The sequence below is a fragment of the Callithrix jacchus genome, chromosome 1, assembly GCF_049354715.1.
Source record: "Callithrix jacchus isolate 240 chromosome 1, calJac240_pri, whole genome shotgun sequence".
NCBI lineage: Eukaryota > Metazoa > Chordata > Mammalia > Primates > Cebidae > Callithrix > Callithrix jacchus.
Window position 1 is genome coordinate 176,537,608 of NC_133502.1, and position 23,677 is coordinate 176,561,284.

Sequence of the window (23,677 nt, forward strand, 5' to 3'; positions counted from 1 at the left end):
GGAGCCCTGACCTGCTGGGGAAGGGGCTGGGCTGGGGCCACCAGCGGGAAGTTGTTGGGGAAGAAACTGAAGCCCAGCCAGTGCCTGCCTGGGTAGCGCCTCAGGGATTCCAGTCAACAACTTCTGTGACTGTGACAGGGAGAGGCCCCAATCTCCACCCCTAGACACATGACCACACTAGAGACAGTGTCCAGAAAACACGTTTACCCGTACATTCATGATACAGCCCTGGCAGTCACAGCTCCAAGGCCCCTTCACCCAACAAACCCCAGGCTCTCAGTTGCCCCAACCAGGGCGACCGGCCTGAGAAGTGTGGCACCAAAAGCTGGTAGGGGTGGCTGGGGAGGAAGGACCGGGACTGGCACAAGGTCATGATGCTGGTGAGTAGCGGACCATCAACCCCAGGGACAAAGGCCACTCGACAGACCTGGAGGTGGGGTGAGCCCCCAAATGCCATGAATTACTCAGGAAGTAGAGGTGGAAACAGGGGTCCCCCTTCTACTCCCCTTCAAGTCATGAGGCCTGAGATGACTCTGACTGTCGCCAGAAAGGGGCAGGAAGGAACCTCAGGTCCATCTGGCACGTGACAGGAGGCAGGATTCATAAATTAAATGTTTTTGTGGAGTGTGATGGCCTGGGATGGGACATCGCACGGCATGGCAGCCACCAGGGCAATGGAGGCTACTCAGTCCTCCAGGATGGATGGGCGAACACGATGGGCCTCTTCTTGGCCCAGCGGGAGAAGACCGCCTTCTCAGTGATGAAGCGGTGGGCGCTTCGGGGCGCCTGCTCATGTGCCAGGTACATCTGACATTCATCCAGCCGGCCCTTCTCGAAGTAGTGGTAAGGCACTGAAGGGTGGCTCTTCTCCCTGCAGGGTGGGGAACAGGCTGATATGGGACAGAACCCACCTGCCTCCTGCTACACACTGCTGCCTACCTCAACCACCCCTCACCAGGCCCCATGGGCTCATGGAGACCCATGCCCGATCCCTGGGGAGGCTAAGACACAGAGGGGAGTAGCAGATCCCAAAGGCCAGAGTTTGTGTCCCAGCTCAGCCTCTTGCAAGCTGGATGACTCTGGGCCAGAGATGGACACTGTGAGCCGCAAGGGCCCATGTGTGAAATGCAGATGGTCACAACCATTTTCCAGAACAAGTGTGTAGATCAAGAGACAGAGAGTGCAAAGCACCCTGCTAGTGGTGCTGGGCTCCTGGTGAGGGAGGGGCCCCTCACTCCGATGTCACAGAGCCACCAGCCCTGCATGCCCACCTCCCCATCAGCATCACAGGGGCCAGCTGTGTGGCCAGGGCCATTGCTGGGGCACAGGGTCACCTGTTACCTTGCCCATGTACTGGATAAACCCATTTCAAAGAGAATGGGGTAAAAATGGGTGACCTTTTCTGAATTCGTTAGTTTCCATGATATTGAAATACAATAATACAGGCTGGGCATGGTGGCTTACACCTATAATCCCTGCACTTTGGGAAGCCAAGGTGGGTAGATCACCTGAGGTCAGGAGTTCAAGACCAGCCTGGCCAACATGATGAAACCTCATCTACTAAAAATACAAAAAATTAGGCCGGGTATGGTGGCTCATGCCTGTAATTCCAGTACTTTGGGAGGCTGAGGCCAGCAGATCACGAGGTCAGGAGTTTGAGACCATACTGGCCAACATGGTAAAACCCCATCTCTACTAAAAATACAAAAAATTAGGTTGGGCGTGGTGGCTCATGCCTGTAATTCCAGCACTTTGGGAGCCAAGGCGGGCAGATCACGAGGTAAGGAGTTTGAGACCAGCCTGGCCAACATGATGAAACCCCCTCTCTACTAAAAATGCAAAAAATTAGGCTGGGTGTGGTGGCTCATGCCTGTAATTAGAGCACTTTGGGAAGCTAAGCCGGGTGGATCACGAGGTCAGGAGTTCGAGACCAGCCTGGCCAACATAATGAAAACCCATCCCTACTAAAAATACAAAAATTGGCTGGGTGTGGTGGCACACACATATAATCCCAGCTACTCAAGAGGCTGAGACAGGAGAATCTCTTGAACCCAGGAGGTGGAGGTTGCAGTGAGCCAAGATCGCACCACTGCACTCCATCCTGGGCGACAGAGCAAGACTCTGTCTCAAACAAACAAAAAACACACAAAATTAGCCAAGCATGGTGGCACGTGCCAGTAATCCCAGCTACTTAGGAGGCTGAGGCAGGAGAATCACTTGAACCCAGGAGGCAGAGGTTGCAGTGAGCTGAGATCGCACCACTGCACTCCGGCCTGGGTGATAAGAACAAAAGTCCATCTCAAAAAAAAAAAAAAAGAAATGTAATAATATTACAATGATACAAAATCATACCATAAACATATCTGAACTTAATGTCATGATGACATTTTAATATCAAAAATTAAAATTTGTATGCAACATATCACTGATATAGACATATCAGTGATATATACTGCGGTAAGCACTTTTATACATTATTCCCTCCCTAGACGTTTCAACAACCTTCCAAGGAAGATGTGGTTCTTTTCTCTATTTTCCGCATAAGTAAACAGAGGTTCTGCGGAGTGGCATGTCTGGCCTGTGACCAGCCTGTGGCCACGGCAGCAGCGCTGGGGTTGTAAGACAGCCTGCTTGACACTGAGTTCTTTCCCAAGGCCCAGTGCCCAAGGGGTATCTGTGCCATGGTCATGCACCGAGAAGCCCACACACCCTGTGCCCCAACAGCTCCCAAATCCTCTGGCTTAAGGCCTGGGAGGGCTCACAGTCCTCCCCACGTCCCCGCATGCCTGGCCTGGCTGGTCTGACCTGCAGTAGCTGTCGCTGACCATCCCATAGACCACGATCTCCTCACACAGCTCCAGCGCAAGGATCATGGTGAACCAGCCGGTGCTAAGGAAGGAGCCCGACTGCCTCCTGGGTGTGGGAGGGTCGGGGGGATGCTGTCAGCAAGGGGCCATATGGTGACTCCAGCCCCCAGCGGCACTTGGTACCTTCCCAGCCTAGGGCCACATACCTCAACCTCTTGGGGGGACCCTGGGGAAGGCGGGGGAGGGGGCAGAGCCAGCCCAAGGCCAGCAGTGGGTGACAGGCAGAGTAGCACACAGACCCAGGCCTGTTCACCTCCTCAGTACCCAGCGGGGCTTGGGCCCAGCTACACTTTGCAGGGTTTGAGCAAACCCCAGATGATGGGTGTGGGGGCTCTGGCCACATCCTCTCCTCATCTAAGGGACCAGGCCTGGGAGACAGCAGGAGGCAGCAGGGTGCAGTGGTTTGATGTAGGGGATTGCCTGGAGTCAAAGGGTCTTCCACTTGAACCCTGGCTCTGCTATGGGCATCAGTCACATTTGCTTGTGAACCTCTCCTGAGCCTCAAGACCTGTCCATGAAGTGGAGATAATTCTAGGTGATTGTAGGGAGGGAACACTGTCAGCCCAGCCCCCGCCCCCATGCCCCCATTCCCTACTCAGAGCAAGGGGCTAGGTGGTGGCCCCAACCTCAGGTCTCTGGAGGCAGCAGCCCTGGGTACCCTCCCAGCCGAGGGCTACCCGCCTCGACCTCTACAGAGCAGGTATGAGCTGGTTCATTCATTCAAACTGAGCACCACCCAGGCCCTGGGCTGGCACTGAACCTGCCTCATCTGGTGCTAACATTCCCAAGGGAAGGAGACAAATAGATAAACAAGCAGCTAGGAGACAAATCTATAAATCTATAAGCAAGATGATGGCAGACGGTGACACCCATTGCCAAGCCAAGGAAACAAAGGAATGGGTAAAGAATGCCAGGGTGGGAGGCACCCCTTCAGATGGGGTGGTCAGGGTGGGCTTCCCTGAGGAGGTAACCTGAGTAGCAAGAGAAGCCTGTCAGGAGAAGATTTGGGAGAAGAACATTCCAGGGAGAGGGAACAGCACGTGCCAAGGCCTGCAGGTAGAAGTAGGCATGGATATCTGAGCCCCAGTCAGTATGGGTAGAACAGGGAGAGTGAAGGAGAGAGGTCACAGAAGCAGGCAGGGGCTGGATCATGCAGGCAAGCCGGCCAGGACTGGTGGGGTGGTAAGCCTGCAGCTTAGGTCAAGGTGACACCCATAGCCCACTGCATGTGGCAGATGATGGTACAAAGGGAGCCAGGGGCACAGCCCAATTTTCTGGTAGATACACTTCCTTCCTCCTGGGGAAGGAAGGCCCCTAGCTGCCAGGGAGAGTCCAGCAGGCAGGCCCCAGGCTCACCGGTTCTTGCCTGTCTCGTCCTGGAAGATCTGGTCACAGTAGGCCATCATGCGCTCGGTGAAGGTATACACCTGCAGGCCGGGGTACATCCTGGTGAGCTGCAGCAGCGTGCGGTAGGTGCGGCCGCCGAGCACCCGGTCCATGTGCCTGCCCTGGCCCCACACCACGTAGAGCGTGTCTCGGGCCTTCTGGAAGTAATGTGAGTAGTTGCGCAGCAGCAGCGGCACGCTTGTGTGTGAGATGACACGCAGGGTGCTGCGCTGGCCCACGTCCGCCTCAAAGCCCACAGTGGGCGCCTGGTTCATGCGGAACACGCACTCGGCGCCATCGATCTCAGCACCCAGGCCTGAGCCCAGCATCTGGCCGGAGCTGGACACCACGGCACAGCTGCGGCACGGCTCGCGGACTAGCGGCTGCAGAGCAGGCAGGGAGAAAGAGACGGAGGGGCATGAGCACGCAGCTTCCACTCTCTGCGCCTCCCCCAGAACATCCACCAACCTTGCTTGATCAGGTATCGGCTCAGAGGACTGTTATTAACCCATTTTGCAGGCTGGGCAGCAGGGGTGACTATACCAAGATCACAGTAATACCCAGTGTCGGAGCTAAGGTTCTGCACTCAGCCCCTACTTCCTCATCAGCCATATTTGTGGTCTTTCCTGATGCTGCCTCTGAGGCCCTAATTGTCTCTACATAATGAGTATAATGAGTCCTTATGAGGTTTGCTTGAGCAAATTTTTATAAAACACTTAGAATAGTAGCCGGCACAGACTGGAAGTCATATAAGTATTTGTTAAGTAAACATGAGCCTCAGCTCTTCAGAACCACTCTCAGGCCACTCCCTCCCATACTATGCCCAGTTTCTAAGTAAAAGCAGGATCATCAGTGACCCGGACAGCTGGGGGACTACCTGGTCCTGAGCCTGAATCCTGGCTCTGCCCCCTCCTAGCTACGTGGCCTGAGCCTACGTCACTGGCCTCTGTGACGTAGTCTCTCATTTGCAAAATGGGGAAGAAAACAACATCTGGGCCAGTGCAGTGGCTAATGCCTGTAATCCCAGCACTTTGGGAGGCCGAGGCGGGTGGATCACCTGAGGTCAGGAGTTCAAGACCAGTCTGGCCAACATGGCGAAACCCCATCTCTTCTAAAAACACAAAAATTAGCTGGGCATAGTGGCACATACCTGTAATCCCAACTACTCAGGAGGCTGAGGCAGGAGAATCCCTTGAACCCGGGAGGCAGAGGTTGCAGTGAGCCAAGACCATGCCACTGCATTCCAGCCTGGGCGACAGAGCAAGACTGTCTCAAAAACAAAACAAAATGCCTATTTCTTCTTAGAGCCTAGGGCTCAGACAGGTGATGTGATTGGCCAGGATAACATGGCTGGTGAGCAGAGGGACCAAGCTCAAGGTCTAATCTGGCGCAAGCCCAGCTCTCACTACCCACCCTGCCTGGCCCACTCACCTTCCCATCTGGCACACTGCTATATCCACTGAAGTGCAGGGGGCCCGGCACGGTGGGCCTGGAGCCTGGGGGAAAGTGGTGGTCCAGGCACGTGGCCAGGCAGAGGGACAGGCCAGCCCAGCAGCACAGGAGGATGTAGACAGCAGAGAAGACCACAGAGCACAGGATGATGAGCAGGAGCCGACCCTGAGGGAGACAGTGCCCATGGGGAGCATATGTGGGGAGGGCATCCTAGAAGCCGCTTCGGAGCACCTGGCCTCCTGGGTCTAGACCCCACTTCAGCAGCTCCCAGAACAGCAGCAGAATCCAGCCTCCATTCACTGGGCCTTACTTGGCGAGGCCAAGCTCTGGGCACATAAGGCCCTGGAGATGACACTGTCATCATCCTGACATTCTAAATAAGGAAAGCAATGTGGGGTGAAATGTGTAGTTCAAGGCTACACATCAAAGAAGCAGCACAGTGGGGCCTTAAAAACAGGCCAGAAAGCCCATATTCCTAACTAGAGACCAGGGTGTACTGTGTGGCCTATGGCTCTCCGTCCCTCTGGCCATGTTTCCTCCTTACAAACCCGGGACTGATAATGCCCATGGTGTGAACTTATGGGAGCAGAGCAGTGAAAGCATTCTGTATACTGTAAAGTGCTGTGCACATGACAACGGGAAAGTGATGCCTCAGAAGGGCCACAAGCCCCTTCAGCCTAGGACCAAGGCTGACTTAGTGTGGCCCTGCCTCCGCCCCACCGAAGCTGACTCCGTGGCTGCCCCCTGGTGATGATCAGGATCTGCAGGCCAAGAAGCACAAGGAGATTTGAGGAAAGGTCATTCAAGAAATGGTTTTAATAATTGAAAGGCTGGCACCTGGAGGCACTCACCTCCAGAAACCATGTGCCAAAGGCCATCAGAACCAGGAATCTCTTCTAGTCATCTGGCCTGGGCCCAGCCTGGGGCTGGCCCTGCTGGCTGACTTAGTGGACCCCCCACTAAGGAGGCTCCCAGGAGGAGAGGGGCTTGGTGGTGGCAGAACTGTGGGTCAGTCACTGGGTACTGGGCCACCCTGGTTACCACCTGTGTCTCTCTGGGCTCCAGTTTTCTAGACCCAAGGCATAAGTCCCTAGGCTACCCTTCAGAAGCCATGGAGCAGTTGGCTGGTGCTCTCTGAAAATCAGAAGTGGGAAAGTGACCCCCACCCCACCCCATCACCCCCACTGCCCCAGCACATCCTGCCTGAAGCCCACCGTTTTCTGCCCATAAGCTACGTCAGCTTCCAAAAATAGGTCTTTTCTGTGTGGCCAGCTGTGCAGGGGAGGGAGTTCTGTCTGGCACCTGCTCCCCTGCCCATGAGGGACCAGAAACCTTGACTCAGGCAGTCAGGTGAACTGCCCCCCACATCCAGCTCTCTCTCCCACAGCCCGGGAATTTTGTGTAAAGACAAGAGTAGCTGAATTCAACTCTCACACCCCCAGTCCCAGGAAGGCCTCGCCTGGTGAGATTGTAGCATTACCTCTGTTTTACAGGGAGAGCAAGGCACTGATACCACAGAAGGGATGCCACCCGCCTGGGACCGCACAGTCTGCAAGAACAGCGCTAGACTTTGAGGCCAGTCTGCCTTTCTCTGCACCACAGCAGGGAGGTCAGAAGTGGCAGCGGGTCCTGGGGTGGAGAGGCTGCTGAGCTGCTCCTCTGGTGGGGGCCTTTGCATTTCCTGGGAGTCTTTCTTCCACCACTTACCGGAGCCTTCATGCTGTCGCTGTCCCTCAGTAATTTGGGGGCTGCTGTCTCCAGGGCTGGGGCTGGGAAGCTGTAGGAGCCGGGCACCTGCCAAGACCCAGAAACTCAGAGCCAGGAGGAGTAAGGCAGATGGGGTCCCAGGCTATGGGGAAAACTGAGGCAGGGGAGGGTACAGGCCGGGGTGAAAGCACGTGGAGCCCGGGAATCCAACGCCTTGACGTCTCCAAACGCCGGAAGGCAATGTCCCCATCCTAAAGGAGCAGGAATCAGCGACCTTTGCGAGACCGCCTGCCAACCCAATCCCCACTGCGCAGATGGGGAAGAAGAGGTAGCGAGGAGGCGCCCCCAGCTCAAGGTCACCAATCAGGTCTGGGGCAGAGTGAGCCAGAAGCCGGGAATGCCACCCCCTCCATCCTCCTACCTTTCTACCCGGGGGACGAATGGAGAGGCCGGGGGAGGGCAGGACGTGGGTTTTTCACCGCCCTACCAGATTCCACTGCCCCATCTTCCCGCCGGGTGCTAACCAGGCGTGCAGGCTGGGGTTCGCAGGAGGCTTGCGATCCGCTGTTCGGAGCTCCATGGCCTCCGGGCCGGGCCGACCAGGCTGGAAGCAGGATCCCCGGGGCGGAGGCGGCGACGCGGCCGCCCCTTCTGGAGGCTGGAAGCCGAAACCGCGCGGCCGGAGGCGGGGGCGGGGCCGGGGCCGGGGCCGGCGAGGACGGGGCGGAGACTCGCGCGTCGGGGGCGGGGCCTGCGCGCCGTGGGCGGATCCTACGAACCCTGCCTGCGCCACCTGGGGCGGGCTCTGCGCGGCCGGGACGGGGCGGGACGTGAATGGCTGGCGGCGAGGCCTCCAGCTAGGGGCGGGGCCTCCGGGCCGGGGCGGAGTCAGACTCTGCTCCGGCCTTTCACTTTTCCCTCCTCCCGCAGTTCCAGCAGGGTCCTGCCTGGGCGAGGCTGTTGGGACCGCAGGGAAAACTGACCTAGAGGGTGTCGGGGCCCCAGTGCAGTGGCGGCCTGGCTGTCCAGACTTGAGTGTCTCTATTTCTGAAATGAGGGTTGGGCAGGGAGATTAAGCGGGGCTTCGGGTCAGGCAGCCCACCTTTCAACTGGTAGGGTTGCCGGATTTATCAAGACACAGAATGTCCACTGACACTGGAAATTCAGATAACGAATAAATTAGTTATTTTCAATATGATTATTTTATTATGATTATGTCCGTGTGGCATTCACCTGAGCCTGTTTTTCTCCTCTGAGACAGTGCAGAGGCAGCTCCTGGCACAGCCAGGATTCGAACCCAGACAGTTTCACTCCAGAGCCAGGGCTGTGACCACCTACTCTTACCTCTCAAAGTCTTCCTTGCTGGAATGTCCTCCGAATCCAAGTCAAGTCAGCCCAGGCCCCAGGCAGATGCTGCAGTGTCCTATTGGGGTCCCTTGGGATCTCAGAGGCAATTGCCTTCAGGCGTCAGGCTCGTGGCAGAAAGCACTGGGGCAGTAGCAGGGGTGGGCCTGTGGGGAAGTGAGAAGGCACACTTCCCGTCTAGGATCTTTAGTTTGTTTGAAATGGAGTCTCGTTCTGTTGCTGAGGCTAGAGTGCAGTGGCACCATCTCAGCTCACTGTAACCTCCACCTCCAGGGTTCAAGCAATATTCAGCTAATTTTTGTATTTTTAGTAGATACAAGGTTTCACCATGTTGGCCAGGCTGGCCTCAAACTCCTGACTTCAAGTGACCTGCCCAAGTGACCTCAAGTGACCTTCAAGCTTCCCAACGTGTTGGGATTACAGGTGTGAGCCACCACGCTCAGTACTCGTCTAAGATCTTTTTTGCAAAATGTTGCATTGTCCGGAAAGGTCATTTCACCATCCCCACCACAGTCACCTCCTCTGTAGGGCGTTGGACTGGGAACCAGCTTGCGCTCCTGCCCTGGTCTCCATTTTCCTTTTTCTCAGAGGCTCAGGCCTGGGCAGGATGCCAGAGTATCCATCCGCAGCTCAGCAACCTTCTCAGTCTATCCTGCTCCAAGTTCAAAACCAAATCACCCCTGAGCCTGGTGCTCTAGGCCTCAGTGCCTCCCCTGACCAGGGGCTGGGAGGTAGGCTGCTTGTAGTGGCCCTGCACCCCAGGGGCCTCCTTTGAGTACAAACCCTCCTGTCCCTGGACACTCCAGCCTGGGCAGACATGGGGAGTAGTGGTTCATGCTCAGTCGCCATGGCCCCTCACTCACACAGGCAGTGCATTCCCAGAGCCAGAGCCTTTCCCCCTCAGCCCTCATCCTTCAAGTGTCTTTCCTCATAGGCCCAACCCTGAGGGTGCAATGGCGAGACGTTCCCTATGGATTCACTCACTGCCCAGGACAGCTGGTGAGGTGATGATTCCTCCCCAGAGAGGCAACTCCGTCCTTGCTAGGGCCACATGGAGAGAGCAGCTTGCCCCAGTGGCCCGGGCTCCCAGGGTAGATGAGGATCAGAAGTCCACAGTGGAACTGTGACCAGGAAGTCACAGCCCCAGATGAAGACCTTCACTTTGCTCTTGGCAAAAAACTACTCTGCTTACCACAACCTAGAAGATTCTGCACCATGTGAACTCCTTCAGTCACCTTCCACCTGCCCTGGCCACCCTCTGCCCGACAATTATACTGAAGCCATTCCTACCATAGGACCTTTGCATTCACTGTGTCCTATGCTGGACTGCTCTAGTCACATGGTGGCTCCTCCCGTCATTCAGCTCAAGCATCACCTCCTCCGAAAAGCCCTTGCCAGCCACCCTGCCCAACCCTGCACCCCATCCCTCCTGCCTCACCCCAACTCAGTTTCTGAAATCGCCCTGTGTATTAACTGTTTACCTTGTTTAAGTTCCACCTGCCCCATAGACTCTAAGCTCCATGTGGGCAAAGACAGACCAGCCATGTGCTCAGGGCACTCCCATCACCCAAACTGTGCCCAGCACACTAGGTGCTAGGTCATGTCTATCAATGTGTGAGTTAGGAGAGCCTGGGTCCCATGAGTTCTTCGACAAATCACTTTCCTCTCTAGCATTAGATCCCGGCCAGGCTCACAGACAGAGACCCAAAGGTGGAGAGGGGCTGAATCATCCTTATGTGTGACAGCAGGACTCTGTGACACTGACTCAGCCCTGTGGGAGCCAGACAGGTGGAAATGTGGTGTCAGATCCCAGTTCCTGCTGCAGTTCCCTACCACCTCTTGACTTTCCCTGGTCCATCACCTCCTGAGTGATGAGCTTATACACTCTATGTCACATATTCTTGCTAAAGCAAGAACAAGAAATTTCCACTCAGCTCATGCCAGCACAGAGATGCTGAGAAATCAGGCACATTTCCCCAGACGACTAAGAGTGATGTCAGTATTTAAAGTGCATATATTCTGTTGGGGCACAGTGGCTCATGCCTGTGGGCCCAACACTTCGGGAGGCCAAATCAAGCGGATTCCTGGAGCTCAGGAGTTCGAGATCAGCCTGGGCAATATGGTGAGACCCTGTCTCTGCAAAAAAATAAAATAAAAATAGCCAGGTGTGATGGCACATGCCTGTAGTCCCAGCTACTTGGGAGGCTGAAGTGGGAGGATCACTTGCGCTCAAGAGGCTGAGGCTGCAGTGAGCTCTAAGCATGCCGCTGCACTCAAGACTAGGTGACAGAGGGAGACCCTGTCTCAAAAAAACCCAAAAGCCATATATTCCAGGAACCAATACTCCAGGCCTGCAGCCAGAGCTCTCCTTCCTCCCTCTTTCCCCTCAGGCATCTTTCTTTTTGTTGTTGTTTTGTTTTGTTTGAGACGGAGTCTCACTTTGTTGCCCAGGCTGGAGTGCAGTGGTGTAATCTCAACTCACTGCAACCTCCACCTCCCAGGTTCAAGCGATTCGTCTGACTCAGCTTCCCGAGTAGCTGTAACTACACATGTGGCTAATTTTCATATTTTACTAGAGACAGGGTTTCACCATGTTAGCCAGACTGGTTTCAAACTCCTGACCTCAAGTGATCCACCCACCTCCGCCTCCCAAAGTGCTAGGATTACTGGCATGAGCCACTGTACCCAGCCCCACAGCCATATTTCTTTCTTTTTTTTTTTGAGATGGATTTTTGCCAGTGTTACCCAGGCTGGAGTGCAATGGCTCTATCTCAGCTCACTGCAAACTCCACCTCCCAGATTCAAGCAATTCTCCTGCTTCAGCCTCCTGAGTAGCTATGATTACAGGCATGTGTCACCACACCCGGCTAATTTTGTCTTTTTAGTACAGACGGGGTTTCTCCATGTTGGCCAGGCTGGTCTCGAACTCTTGAGCTCAGGTGACCCGCCTGCCTTGGCCTCCCAAACTGTTGGGATTACAGGTGTGAGCCCCCGTGCCCTGCCCCCAGCTGTCTTGCTTTGATGGGATCTGGCGGGTCAGTGGAATGATTGAGCGTTGCAGCTGAAGGGCTTCCCCGAGTTCCTACATTGTCCAAACCTGGGGGTCCACTCTTGGCCCACGTGGCCCCCTCCCACTCTGAAACGTTTTTCTTCTCTTACTCCAGACCCCTGCTGTACCCTTAGCCTGGGATCCTCCTAGGGATGTGTCAGACTCTTCTCTGGTCTCAATGTAAAAGTTAAAGCCCCTCCCCCAACACCATCCATCAATTGATCAGGTAGGGGTCCCTTCCCTCAGATTGTGAGTTCTGGGAGTTCTGTGAAGGCAGAAACCATGCTACTTGCTTTGTGCCCAGGTCCCCATTACCCAGCAGAGGGCCTGTCACATGGCAGGTGCTCAACAAATATTTAATGAGTTAATGAGGTCTGTTTCCATCCTTTCATTTTACAAATTAGACCAGTGAGGCACAGAGAGGTTTAGCACCTTGCCCCAGTCACACAGCCAGTCCCTGGAGCAGCTCTGGAGGAAAGGCCTGCTTGGGTTGGGGCATGGTCAGATTGAACTGGGGTCAGAGGCCAGGCTGGAGTTTCCTGGAGGAAGGAGAAGGCGTGATCAGGGACTGTGCAGGCTCCCGGTGATGTCTGTGCAGCCAAGATCTTGGTCTGACCACTGACCCATCCCCAGTTACTGATGAGAAAGTGACCTTCAGAGGGCCAGGAGCAGGGAGTCGGGAGGCCGGGTACTCAGGGCCAACCTTGCCACTTACCAGTGCATAAGCCCCTTAAAGTCTCTGAGCTTCAGTTTCCCCATCTGGACGACAAGAGGGCTGCAGCCTTCAGCCTCCCCCCTTGCCCAGATCATGAGGACCAAGCTCCAGGAGTTAGTTGGTGGTTAAGAATACAGGCTCCGGAATCCAAAAGCCATGTTGAGTCCTGGATCCAGCATTTATTGCTGAATGATCTGTTTCAGTCCCTTCACCCCCTGAGCCTCCATCTCATGGTCTGTAAAAAGAGAATAATAGCATTTTTTGAGGAATAAATAAGCTAAAGTGGGGCGTCCTTGGCACGATGCTGGGCACAGCATCGCCGTCAAACGGGGCTGCGCGGTTACAGTATTAGTTAGGGGATGCTGCCCTCTGGCGCCCATCGGCAGGAAGCACAGGCGAGATGCCCGGGCCCGGAGGAACCGGTTTTCCTGGCGTGCGGCCCATCATCCAGATCCGGAGAGTGGGGCCGGGCACCGGTCACTCCGTGTGCGCCTCCACCCATTGGCAGAGGCGACGGGCGTAGCGAGCTGGGCTGACAGTGGAGAAGGTCCTGCTCGGGTAGCGCAGTGTCTTCCACAGGTGCTCCAGCCGCTTGCGGAGCCCGTACACCGTGGCAAGATCCACGACACCCAGGAAATAGCGCTGCTCGGGCCCATCCAGGATGTGAAGGGCGTTGGGGGTGTCGGGCAGCAACCGGCGGTTTTGCGCTTCTGACTCTTCCGGGCTCTGTGCCCCTTCCACAGACCTGGGGACCGACAGGAGAGTGAAGCTGCCACCTCCTCCAGGAAGCCCCAGTCAGTCGGCTCTGCAAGCCTGGCCAGGCTGCCCACCCCTCCGCCTGCTCATTCCCACACCTCCTGTGTGCCTAGGTCTGTGAACTCAGGTAAACTGAGAAAAGTGAAATTGTTGGGCTACAGGTGCACGTTCAGTACTTAGACCCTGGCCGCATGTGGCCCCTGAGCCTCAAAATGTGGACAGTCCCTGTTGAGATGTGCTATACAAGTACAATACATACCCAATTTCAAAGACAGGATGAAAAAAAGGATGTAAAATATCTCATTCATTTTTATGTTGATTCTACGAAATGAACATTTTGGCAATCTCAGCTCAATGCAACCTCCACCTGCCGGGTTCAAGCAGTTCTCCTGCCTCAGCCTGCTGAGTTTCTGGGACTACTGGTGCGCACCAGCATGCCAGGCTAATTTTTTGTGTTTTTAGTAGAGATGGGGTTTCACCAGATTGGCCAGGCTGGTCTCAAACTCCTGACCTTGTGATCTGCCCACCTCAGCCTCCCAAAGTGCTGGGATTACAGGCATAAGCCACAGCACCCGGCCATGTTTTTACTTTTTAAAATGAGTCTACTAGAAAATTTTAAATAACGTGTGTGGCTTGAGTTATATTTCTTTTGGGTAGCACTGGTCCTTGGGCCTTTGGGCCACACAGACCCTGGAATCTTCACTTCGGTGCCATATGAATTCAGGTAAGTCTATTTCCTAAATTTCTGTTTGGAAACATCCAACCCTAGAAGTCTCAGGGTTTGTAGGGCTCAAAAAAAAAAAAAAATTCGTCAGGCATGATGGCAGGCGCCTGTAATCCCAGCTACTAAGGAGGCTGAGGCAGAAGAATCACTTGAATCCAGGAGGTGGAGGTTGCAGTGAGCTGAGACGGCAGCATTGCACTCCAGCCTGGGCGACAGAGGGAGACTTCATCTCAGGAAAAAAAAAAAAAAGCGGCCGGGCGCGTGGCTCAAGCCTGTAATTCCAGCACATTGGGAGGCCGAGGCGGGTGAATCACGAGGTCAAGAGATTGAGACCATCCTGGTCAACAAGGTGAAACCCCGTCTCTACTAAAAATACAAAAGATTAGCTGGGCATGGTGGCGCGTGCCTGTAATCCCAGCTACTCAGGGGGCTGAGGCAGGAGAATTGCCTGAACCCAGGAGGCGGAGGTTGCGGTGAGCCGAGATCGTGCCATTGCACTCCAGCCTGGGTAACAAGAGCGAAACTCCATCTCAAAAGAAAAAAAAAAAAAGCAAAAATTAAAAAAAAAATAGGTCTTTTCCTCTGCTCTGAAAGCTTCAATGGTTCCACATTCCCACTGGAAAATGAGCAGATTCTTCAAATAGTCACCGAAGCTCTGGTCCAACTGGACTTCATCTGTTCTGTCCCCTGCTGCTGACCACCTGTGCCCCTCCTGCCCCTACTGGCCAGGTTTCTCCAGCCCTCCCCTCTACACACACACACACACACACACACACACACACACACTGCACTTTCCAGCCTTCATGACTTTGCCTGCACTGCTCCCAGCAGAGGCAAGACACTCCCACACCCCTGTGTCTGTCTTTCTCTTACTCTCACCACCTCGTTCTCGCTGCTGCCTCTGTGGGGGCTCACCTGGCTGTGCGGAAGATGAGGCTGCTGCCCGGGCCCCTCTCATCCTCATGGAGACATTGGAAGGCCATCAGGAGGCTGTAATCCAGCACGTTGAGCTCCCGGAGGAAAGTGGTGTCCAGTTCCATCTGGCGGAGGAACCAGCTCCGCTGGGGCCCTGCCGGAGCATCAGTGCCCCCACCTGAGCGCACCACCACGGTGCTCCACACACTCTGCCCCGTGACAGCAGGTGGCATTTCTGTTCCCATCTCACAAATAAGGAAACTCATCTGTAATCAGCCTTAGTCACCTAGCTAGGAAGTTGTGGAGTCTGAATTTGAACTCTGTTCTGCCTGATTCCAGAATCTGGTCTCTTAATGCCTTAGGCAGAGGGCAGCAGAGACACCCTTCTAAATTTCACCCTGAATGAAGGAGGAGCAGGCAGTGGCCACCCCCGTGGCTCACCCAAGTTGATGGTCTTGCCCTGAAAGTTGAGGTCCTTCAGCACCAGGACAAGGGGGCTGCCCTCAGGGGCAGGCTCCACCCAGCGGCTCACCTCGCAGCCTTTGATGTCATACCTGAGTGGGGGGACAGAATGCAGCTTTACATAGATTTGAGACACACAGAGACTCTCACAAGAGCTTCCAGTGACTACTCATGTGCACTGAACTCATTACATAAATCATCCCCAAACCTCAGCACAATCCTTGTCTTGTTTCTTTCTTTCTTTTTTTAGACAAGGTCTTGCTCTGTCACCCAGGCTAGAGTGCAGTGACACAAACACGGCTCACTGAGGCCTTGACCTCCTGGGCTCAATAGATCCTCCCACCTCAACTCCCAAGTAGCTGGGACTACCGGCACATGGCACCACACCCAGGGCTTTTTTTTTTTTTTTTAGATGGAGTTTCACTCTTGTTGCCCAGGCTGGAGTGCAATGATGTGCTCTAAGCTCACCACAACCTCAGCCTCTCGGGTTCAAGCGATTCTCCTGCCTCAGCCTCCCAAGTAACTGGGATTACAAATGCCTGCCACCATGCTCAGCTAATTTTCTATTTTTAGTAGAGACAGGGTTTCTCCACGCTGGTCAGGCTGGTCTTGAACTCAGGACCTCAGGTAATCTGCCTACCTCGGCCTCCCAAAATGTTGGGATTATAGGCATGAGTTACTGTTCCTGGCCAATTTTTTCATTTTTTTTTTTTTATAGAGGCAGGGTCTCATTATATTGCCCAGGGTGGTCTCCAATGCCTGGGCTCACGTAATCCTCCTCCCTTGGCCTCCCAAAGTGCTGTGATTACAAGCACGACCCACCATGCCTGGCCCTGTAGCTGAAGCCCTGTCTATTATTGTTTCTGAGTTAAAGATAAGAGCAGAGCAGGTATTCACACTCAGGCTACTGGAGGCCCAGCCCAGGCTTGAGCCCTGCCTGTGTCTGCCTCTGGATACCTTGTCACCCCCGAGGATGTCCCAGACACAGGGATCCAACCCTAGGTGGTGGCACCAGGAGGGCCTGGGGGCAGCCAATGGCAAGGGGCGGGGTGGCAGGGGAGCGCTCACAGGGAACCAGTGGGCAGAGTCAGCGCTGGAGGGCACAGGGGGCCACGTGCACGCTGCCAGAGGCTGGGTCTAAGTCCCTGCTCCCCGCATGTTAGTTGTGTGGCCTTCTTTCTCCGTTTCTCATCTAGGAAGGAGGATAAGAGCTGCCTCTCAGCGTCCTTCTGGGAATTAAAAAGGTGCGAAGGGTCCAACAAGGCGCCTAACGCATGCTGAGTGCTCCAGAGACGCTCCGACCCCCTAGATCTTGGTAATGCCCTTCTCCTTCCTGGGCCTCAGTTTCGCTGTCTGGCTAGGGAGTGTGGGCGCTTCGGGCGGTGAGTTCTGGCTGGGGTGGGGCCCCGAGCTTGCTCCAGGCCACTCACCTCTCAGAGATGCGGCCGGCGGGATAGAAGACGCTCTGCATGATGATGAAGTATGTCTGGGGGCCGGGACAGGGAGTGAGGGAGGCCGGCTGTCGCCCTCCAGCCGCCCGCTCTGCCCAGCCACCTCACCTCAGCCTCACCCACCTTCTTTCCCCGGTCTACCCGCAGACTGTGCACTCCTGGAAGGGGAGAGGACGCTGGGTGAGGGTTTCCAAACTCCACAACCCGGGGTTCATCCGGCGCCAGTCCCAGCGTCAGGCCATACCTCCTCAAGATCCGCAGCACCCGGACCCTTCCACGGCTGGGGTTCGGATCCCGACCTGACCCCACCTCTAAACACAGCCCCAGTGGTGCCCCGCCCCCACGTCGTCCAATCTCTCATCCACCCATTTGCCCCCCCCCACGTACCCCGCCCTCCCCAGGTACAGTACCACCTGGCACCCGCCCCCACCGAGCCCCGAAGGCAGCTGCGTACCCAGCAACCGCGCCAGCAGCGAGTGCGGGTGCCGCTGCAGGTGCTGCACGTAGCGGGGCAGATGGGCTAGCAGCACCTGCACCTCCCGGCGCCCCTGGGTCTTCAGGAAGAAGCGCTGGTCGTGGCTGGGGGGCAGGAGAAAGAGGTCACTGCCCAGGCCTGGCTGGAGCGGCTCCCACCCGGCCTTCCCCGACCTGTGCTGCGGATCTCGCTCCCGGGTCTCGGTACAGCCCCTCTCCTCCGCCACCGCTCTCCTTCTCTCCCCGGTCATTTGTCCTCCATCCGGCCCTGACCCTCCCTGATTAAGGCCGCTCTGTTTCTCTCTTCAGGGGGTCCTCGCCGCCACTGGGAATTCTGCCCTCCCAGCCAGGGGCACCACTCCCACCCCTACCCCACCCCTGCCGCAAGCTCACGACAGGAAGAAGCTGGCCTTGCTCTTGGACGTGCTGAGGAACTGCAGGTAAGGGCCGCCGGGGCCCAGCGCAGCCTGATAGTCCTCCTCCGCCAGGCCCAGAGAGCGGCGCAGCCAGGCAAAGGCGGGGCCGGCCAGCGTGCCTAGCTCGAAGCCCTGCAGGGGAGCAAGAGCTGCCTCTGGAGTGTCTGCGTGGGCCCAGGTGTGTGCAGTTGGTCCTGGGTCAGGAGGGGCAGGGTGGCCACACCCTTCCTGCAAGGCTCAAGGCTCAAGGCTCAGGGACAAGCCTTCACTTCCACTGCAGATGAGAAAACTGCCGAGGAGAGAGCAAGACCATCACATGCCCCTCCCACACAGGACTCTGGGGCTTCCTACCTCATGAACCTGGGTTAGGACCTCGGAGAAATCGTCCTGGGAGGGCGGCCCCTGCAGGGAGAGGTAGAGGAGCTCAGGGCAAGCCTCAGTCTCCTGCTGCCTGCCCCAGGATCTCCAGATGTCCTGCACCTGGCCTGTCCCACTCCTTCAATTTGATTCCTTCAGCAAACTGGGACTGGAGTTGTCTCTGGGTGTTCCTGAGTAGGGTAAACGCGTTGCTTGTCCTCCCAGGGCTGCCAGGGTGCAAGAGTGATCCACGAAAGGCCTGAGTGTATCTCATCCACCACTGGGTCCCCAGCACCAGGCCATGAGTTCAAGCTAGGCATGTTCCCAGACTCACAGGCCAGATTCCATCCAGTACAAGGGGATGGCCCTGAAGCCAAGGGACCTGCCTGATGCAACCCTGGAGGGGCAAGATCAGAGAAGACTTCCTGGGGGTGGCGACCGCTAAGCTGAAATCTAAAGGGTAGTGGAGATGAAGAGCAGGATGCTTGCAGCAGTAGCAACAGCACTGGTGGCTGCCAGCAAGGGAATGAGGACCCCAGTGGGTAAAGGAGGGTCCCTACCCTACAATGAGGGAGTGTGAATGAGGCTGAACGCAGCTGGATCTGGAGGTCATGCTGAATACTGGGGAGCCATGGAAGCTTTTCAGCAGGTGACGAGGTCAGTTTGTAATTTAGAGAACTCCTTCGAGTTTTTATGCTCTCCCTGGACCTCCAGGTCCCTGCCCGGATGTGGCCTGTGGAATGTGGTCCCACTGCGCACACATGCACACACACAAACACCAGACATGCTCACCCAGGTCCACCCAGCTGCTGAGCTTGCAGTTGGGCCACATTTCTGCTGAGCCAGCCCTGCCTCAGCCTGGGCTCCAGAGAGGATGGGCCAGACCAGCAGGGTGGGGGTAGGTCCCTTTCCAACCATATACCCTGGCAGGGCTGAGAAGGCCTCAGAAATCAAGGGGTACAATCTCCCCCCATTATATAAATGGGGACACCGAGGCCCAGAGAGAGGCAGAGACTCACCTAGAGTCACACAGCAACCACCTGAGTCAGGGGGTTCCTCACACCCCAACACACCCTAGACTTTCCAGCTCCCACACGAGCATATTCCTCCCTCTCTGCCTTCCTCCCCTTGATATCCCTCTCTGATCCTCACACCTGCAGTTTTAGTCAGACAGGGCATCAGCCAAGTCTTGCCATTGCTGGTGTGGAGATTCGTGGGACAGATGGGCCACTCACCGTAGGTGGGTGGTCCATGGAGACCTGGGTGGCAGCCCACAGCCCTGCCTGCATCATGCACGTCATCCCATGCAGCTCATGCCCCGGGCTGATCTCAAACAGGCCCAGGCGAGACTGCTTGTCTCTGAGGCGCCAGAGAAGCCCCCGGCGGCTGGAGGTCACTGCTTTGCATCCAGCCTCAGGGGAGGGGGCCAGGACCTGCTGGGAAGAGGCACAGGACACAAACAGCCTGTGGCAGCATCACAGGGGAAAAAGATCAGGGTTCAAGTCCCACTTCCACTTCTTGTGAGAATTCCCCTCATCTCTTTCTGCCTCAGTTTCCTCCGCTGTAAAATAGGGATGATGCTGGTACCCAGAGGGGCCGCATAGTGCCTGGCACGCAGTCAGCACCTGAATAGAGGGATGATTATGATTATCAGTAGGTAGGGTGTGCGCTCTGCAGTCAAAGCTGGCCTGAGACTGACATCTCTCACCAGCCCTGTGACCTCAGGTAAGTCGCCTAACCTTTCTGTGGCTTATTTTTTCATCTGCAACGGGAAAACTAGAACAGCTCCTTCGTGGCACGTATGAACTCTTGTTACTGTTGAGTTTGAGCTCCTTGCACGAGAACCCTTGATAGTAGGAGCTGTGATGCCGGAGATTCAGTCACATCTATTTCATTCGCCTATGCTGAGCGCCTCCGGGCCAGTACGGAAGGCCAGCACGATGCTGGTCATAGCTGCTAACCCACCCGTAGTGGGCCTCCACCGTGTGCCCCGCACTGGATGAGAGCTTGACCTCCTGACAGCCCCCTGAAGGAGAAGCTCTGGCATTCTCTCCATTTTCCCGATGAGAAACTGAGGAAGTGCTGAGGGATCCCTGCCAGGCCGCCCCTCTGCATACCTGGCGCCCAACGTGGGGCGTGTCCCCACCGGCTGCGGGGCCCCTCCCTGGCTTGGATGGGGGCGTGTCCACGCCGCTCGCCAAGGGGAGGCCCGGCCCCTGCCCACCAACCCTTCCCTTTCCTGTTCTCTCTCGGGTCCGCACCTACCTCGCGGGGCCCGGGGCTCGGCGCAGCCATCGCCCCCGCAGCAGCTTCCCCAGGCTTTGGCCGAGTTCCTCGCTGCCCCGCTGCAGGAGTCAGGCCCCGCCCCTGCCTCGCTGCCGACCAATCACGTGGCGCCGACCGTAGCTGCACCGAATCCACGCGGGGGGCGTTGGCGATCGCCTGCGGGTCCCGCCCCCGCGGCTGCAGCATCCCTGAGACCTGGGTCCGGCTGGGGCGGGGCCGCCAGGCGTTGGCTGGGGTCCCGCGGAGGGAGCACCCCCATTTTCCGCCCAGGGCAGGGGCACTCGGGTCGCCAGGGCCGCCTGGGGAGGCCAGTAACCTAAATTCTGTGCCGCCCACCCACTCTGGCGTGAAATTCCCATTGACGATCTTTTGGGTGAAAAAACAGAGATCTAGAGAAAGAAGTCACTACCTCTAGATCACACAGGAAAGTCGGGGGCATCCATTCATTGAACGCATAGATACTGAACACTCACTGTGGGCCAGCAGTGCTAGGCCCTGGGGATTTAGTGGTGATCGAGAGGGAGGGGCTCAGCTGCCTGCGTGATCTTTAAAAGCATCATTCCGATGACGTCACTCTCGTGCTTAAAGCCTCCAGTGGCTGCCATGGCAATGGAACAAAACCTGGCCCCAGGCCCATCTCAAACCACTGTCCCTACACTCACCACTGAGCCACACGGGCCGCTCCTGTTCCTTAGCCGCCAAACTCTCCGTTTGCATTTTCTATTCCCTCTGCTTGAAACTCTTGACGCCTGACTGCCACTCGCCTTGTTCCTTCATCACCTTGCCAGACCCCAGCAGAGCGCTCTCCTCCCCAACTCCTGATCACATCACCTTTATTTTCTTCACCACCCTAACACTGTCAGAGACTGTCTTGTTCATTATTTATTACATCTCCCCCTGGGGTGGGGATGCCATGAAAGCAGGGGCCATGTCACTCCTGCTTCCTGGCTCAGTGCCTGGTGCAAGCAGGTGCTTGATGAGCATCTATGGGACCAAGGTGAGTAAGGCATGCAAAGAGCCTTGGCGAGTCCAGAAAGTGAAAGGCCAGAGAGGCTGGAGTGAAGAGGAGAAAGCAGGCTGGCAGGCAGGGCCTCGTATGGACCCAGAGAGGTATTGTGGGTCTGGGTGTGAGTGTGAGACGACAAGGTGTGAGAGTTTTTTGTTTGTTTTGAGATGGAATCTCACTCTGTTGCCCAGGCTGGAGTGCAATGGCACAATCTCGGCTTACTGCAACCTCCGCCTCCAGGTTCAAGCAACTCTCATGCCTTAGCCTGCTGAGTAGCTGGGATTACACGTACGCATCACTACATCCAGCAATTTTTTTTTTTTTTTTTGAGACAGAGTCTTGCTCTGTCACCAGGCTGCAGTGCAGTGGTGCAATCTTGGCTCACTGCAACCTCCACCTCCTGGGTTCAAGCGATTCTTCCACCTCAGCCTCCCGAGTAGCTGGAACCAGAGGCTTGTTCCACCATGCCCGGCTAATTTTTGTATTTTTAGTACAGACGGGGTTTCACCATGTTGGCCAGGATGGTCTCGATCTCTTGACCTCGTGATCCGCCCACCTCGGCCTCACAAAGTGCTGGGATTACAGGCGTGAGCCACCGCGCCCAGCCAAGTTTTGTATTTTTAGTAGAGACAGGGTTTCACCATGGTGGCCAGGCTGGTCTTGAACTGCTGACCTCAAGTGATCCACCCACCTCAGCCTCCCAAAGTGCTGGGGTAGGGCCACAGCCCCACAGGGTCATGGGGTGTCCCCTATTGCTGTGTTGAGTCACAGGATCCAAGCAGTAAAGAGAGAGGACACAGAAGAAATGGAAAAGAGTAGCTGGGCTCTGGGGACCGCACCACCTATGAGCGGAGACAAGCGAGGCCCCAAACGTCCAGAAGCATCTGTATTTATTAGGTACAGGTGGAAGGGTCATGAGTGAATTCATCTATAGGCTTATAATCACATGAGTAGCAAGCCAGGGGGTCACCCTATTAGGTCACCTAGTTAGAGAGGTGGGCTGTGCGCAGTAGGGGGCTGTGCCATGTGCAGTAGTAGAGGGTTGTGTACAAAAAGGGGATCCACCCCCATTAGGTCACCGAGGCAAGGAGGTAAGCTGTGTGCCACAAGTGCCATGTGCAATACTTCTTATCTGGGGGCTGGAGACTTCAAAGGATTCCTATAGAAGGATGCGGTAAATCAATGCAGTGGGAGCTGACAGACTGTGCTCTTCTCTAAGATAATTTATAGAAAGATGATTTGAGCCAGCCCAGTGGCAAGACAGGGTGTACAGCCTCTGTGGCACAGTTACACCAGAGGGGCTCTTCTCCCTCAGTTGTTCGAGGGATCTCAGGCCTGAGGCCTACTTTCCACAAGAACTGGATGCAAGTTACTGCCATTCCTTTTCAGGAGGAATAACTCTTGCTCCAAGCCGGCCATGCAGCGGGTACTGACTGCTGCTGTCTAGGCCCTGACCTGCCATATATGTATGTCCTTTCAGGCAGTGGTGCTACTGCCTGGGTCATTGGTTCTGGTCCTGGCCTGGCTGTTTTCCCATATACTTGCTTCTGTTCTGTGACTGCTCTAGGCATTCCTCCTACTACAAACTACTGTGTGATTATATAGAAAGATTAAATAAATCAGCACTAAATGTGTCGGTACAGCTCCAACTACAATCCATTATATGATTATATAAAACATATATATATATAAGCTAGATATAAGATTATATGGAACTAAGTATGATTATATATATATAAGCTAGATATAAGTAAACAGTAAGTTATACTTCAAGCACTAATTGTGCCTGGGGTCTGCACAGCTCTCCTTTCCCGGTGCCCATGTTGGGGGTTCCCCACATGCTGGGATTACAGGCATGAGCCATTATGCCTGGTTGAGGTGTTTGTTTTTGAAGGGCATTGGCTGTCATGCGTAGTTGGACTGGTGGGGCCAGAGCAGGCAGGGGAAGTGGTGAGGAAGCCATCTGTGACTTAGGCCAGATGGTAGCTTTGCATCAGGAAGGTGGCTGGAGGCTGGGAGAAACGTGGAGGGAGAATTGATAAAGTTTGGGGTCCTGTCGGTGGAGGGATAGGGAAGAAAGCCAGGTAAGGGACACAGAACATCAGTCCCTAGAGAGGGCAGGGCATGAGGGGGAGAGCCAGATTTGGGAGGAGTCTGAGAATTCAGCTCATGAGAGGATGTATTTGAGGTTCCCACAATGGCATCCGATGAGGATGTCGGGCGGGCAGCACATCGGGCCAGAGGTGAGCCTGGGGAGGGTGAGAAGGCCTGTGACACATCCCTGAGGAG

At 55.7% G+C, this 23,677-nt stretch overlaps 2 protein-coding genes across 11 annotated transcripts; both read right to left on the bottom strand.

The window, feature by feature from the left end:
* Positions 1 to 189: 189 nt before the first annotated feature.
* Positions 190 to 8,087, bottom strand: ST6GALNAC4 (ST6 N-acetylgalactosaminide alpha-2,6-sialyltransferase 4). Of its 4 annotated transcripts, none has more exons than XM_009003367.5 (6): positions 7,937 to 8,087; positions 7,413 to 7,499; positions 5,685 to 5,870; positions 4,224 to 4,636; positions 2,806 to 2,913; positions 190 to 871 (listed from the first exon to the last, which is right to left on the bottom strand). In XM_009003367.5, exons 2-6 carry the CDS (start codon positions 7,422 to 7,424, stop codon positions 682 to 684), a joined length of 909 nt encoding a protein of 302 aa, XP_009001615.1. In that variant the 5' UTR covers positions 7,425 to 7,499; positions 7,937 to 8,087; the 3' UTR covers positions 190 to 681. The 4 variants fall into 4 exon arrangements, with proteins under 4 accessions (XP_009001615.1, XP_002743387.1, XP_078184409.1 ...); XM_002743341.7 differs by having other exon boundaries at positions 7,834 to 8,087; XM_078328283.1 differs by lacking the exon at positions 2,806 to 2,913.
* A 4,076-nt stretch (positions 8,088 to 12,163) lies between these two features.
* Positions 12,164 to 20,452, bottom strand: PIP5KL1 (phosphatidylinositol-4-phosphate 5-kinase like 1). 7 transcript variants are annotated; one of them, XR_013519074.1, is made up of 11 exons: positions 20,362 to 20,452; positions 19,332 to 19,529; positions 18,091 to 18,141; positions 17,717 to 17,871; positions 17,304 to 17,428; positions 16,973 to 17,007; positions 16,829 to 16,884; positions 15,378 to 15,490; positions 14,937 to 15,090; positions 12,542 to 13,286; positions 12,164 to 12,365 (listed from the first exon to the last, which is right to left on the bottom strand). XR_013519074.1 is itself a non-coding variant. In XM_035258570.3 (10 exons), the coding sequence occupies exons 1-10, from the start codon at positions 20,389 to 20,391 to the stop codon at positions 13,019 to 13,021; spliced, it is 1,188 nt and encodes a 395-aa protein (XP_035114461.2). In that variant the 5' UTR covers positions 20,392 to 20,452; the 3' UTR covers positions 12,164 to 13,018. The 7 variants fall into 7 exon arrangements, 4 of the variants coding, with proteins under 4 accessions (XP_035114461.2, XP_078184435.1, XP_035114466.2 ...); XR_004729285.3 differs by having other exon boundaries at positions 19,332 to 19,532; XR_013519075.1 differs by lacking the exon at positions 19,332 to 19,529.
* Between the last annotated feature and the right edge of the window lie 3,225 nt (positions 20,453 to 23,677).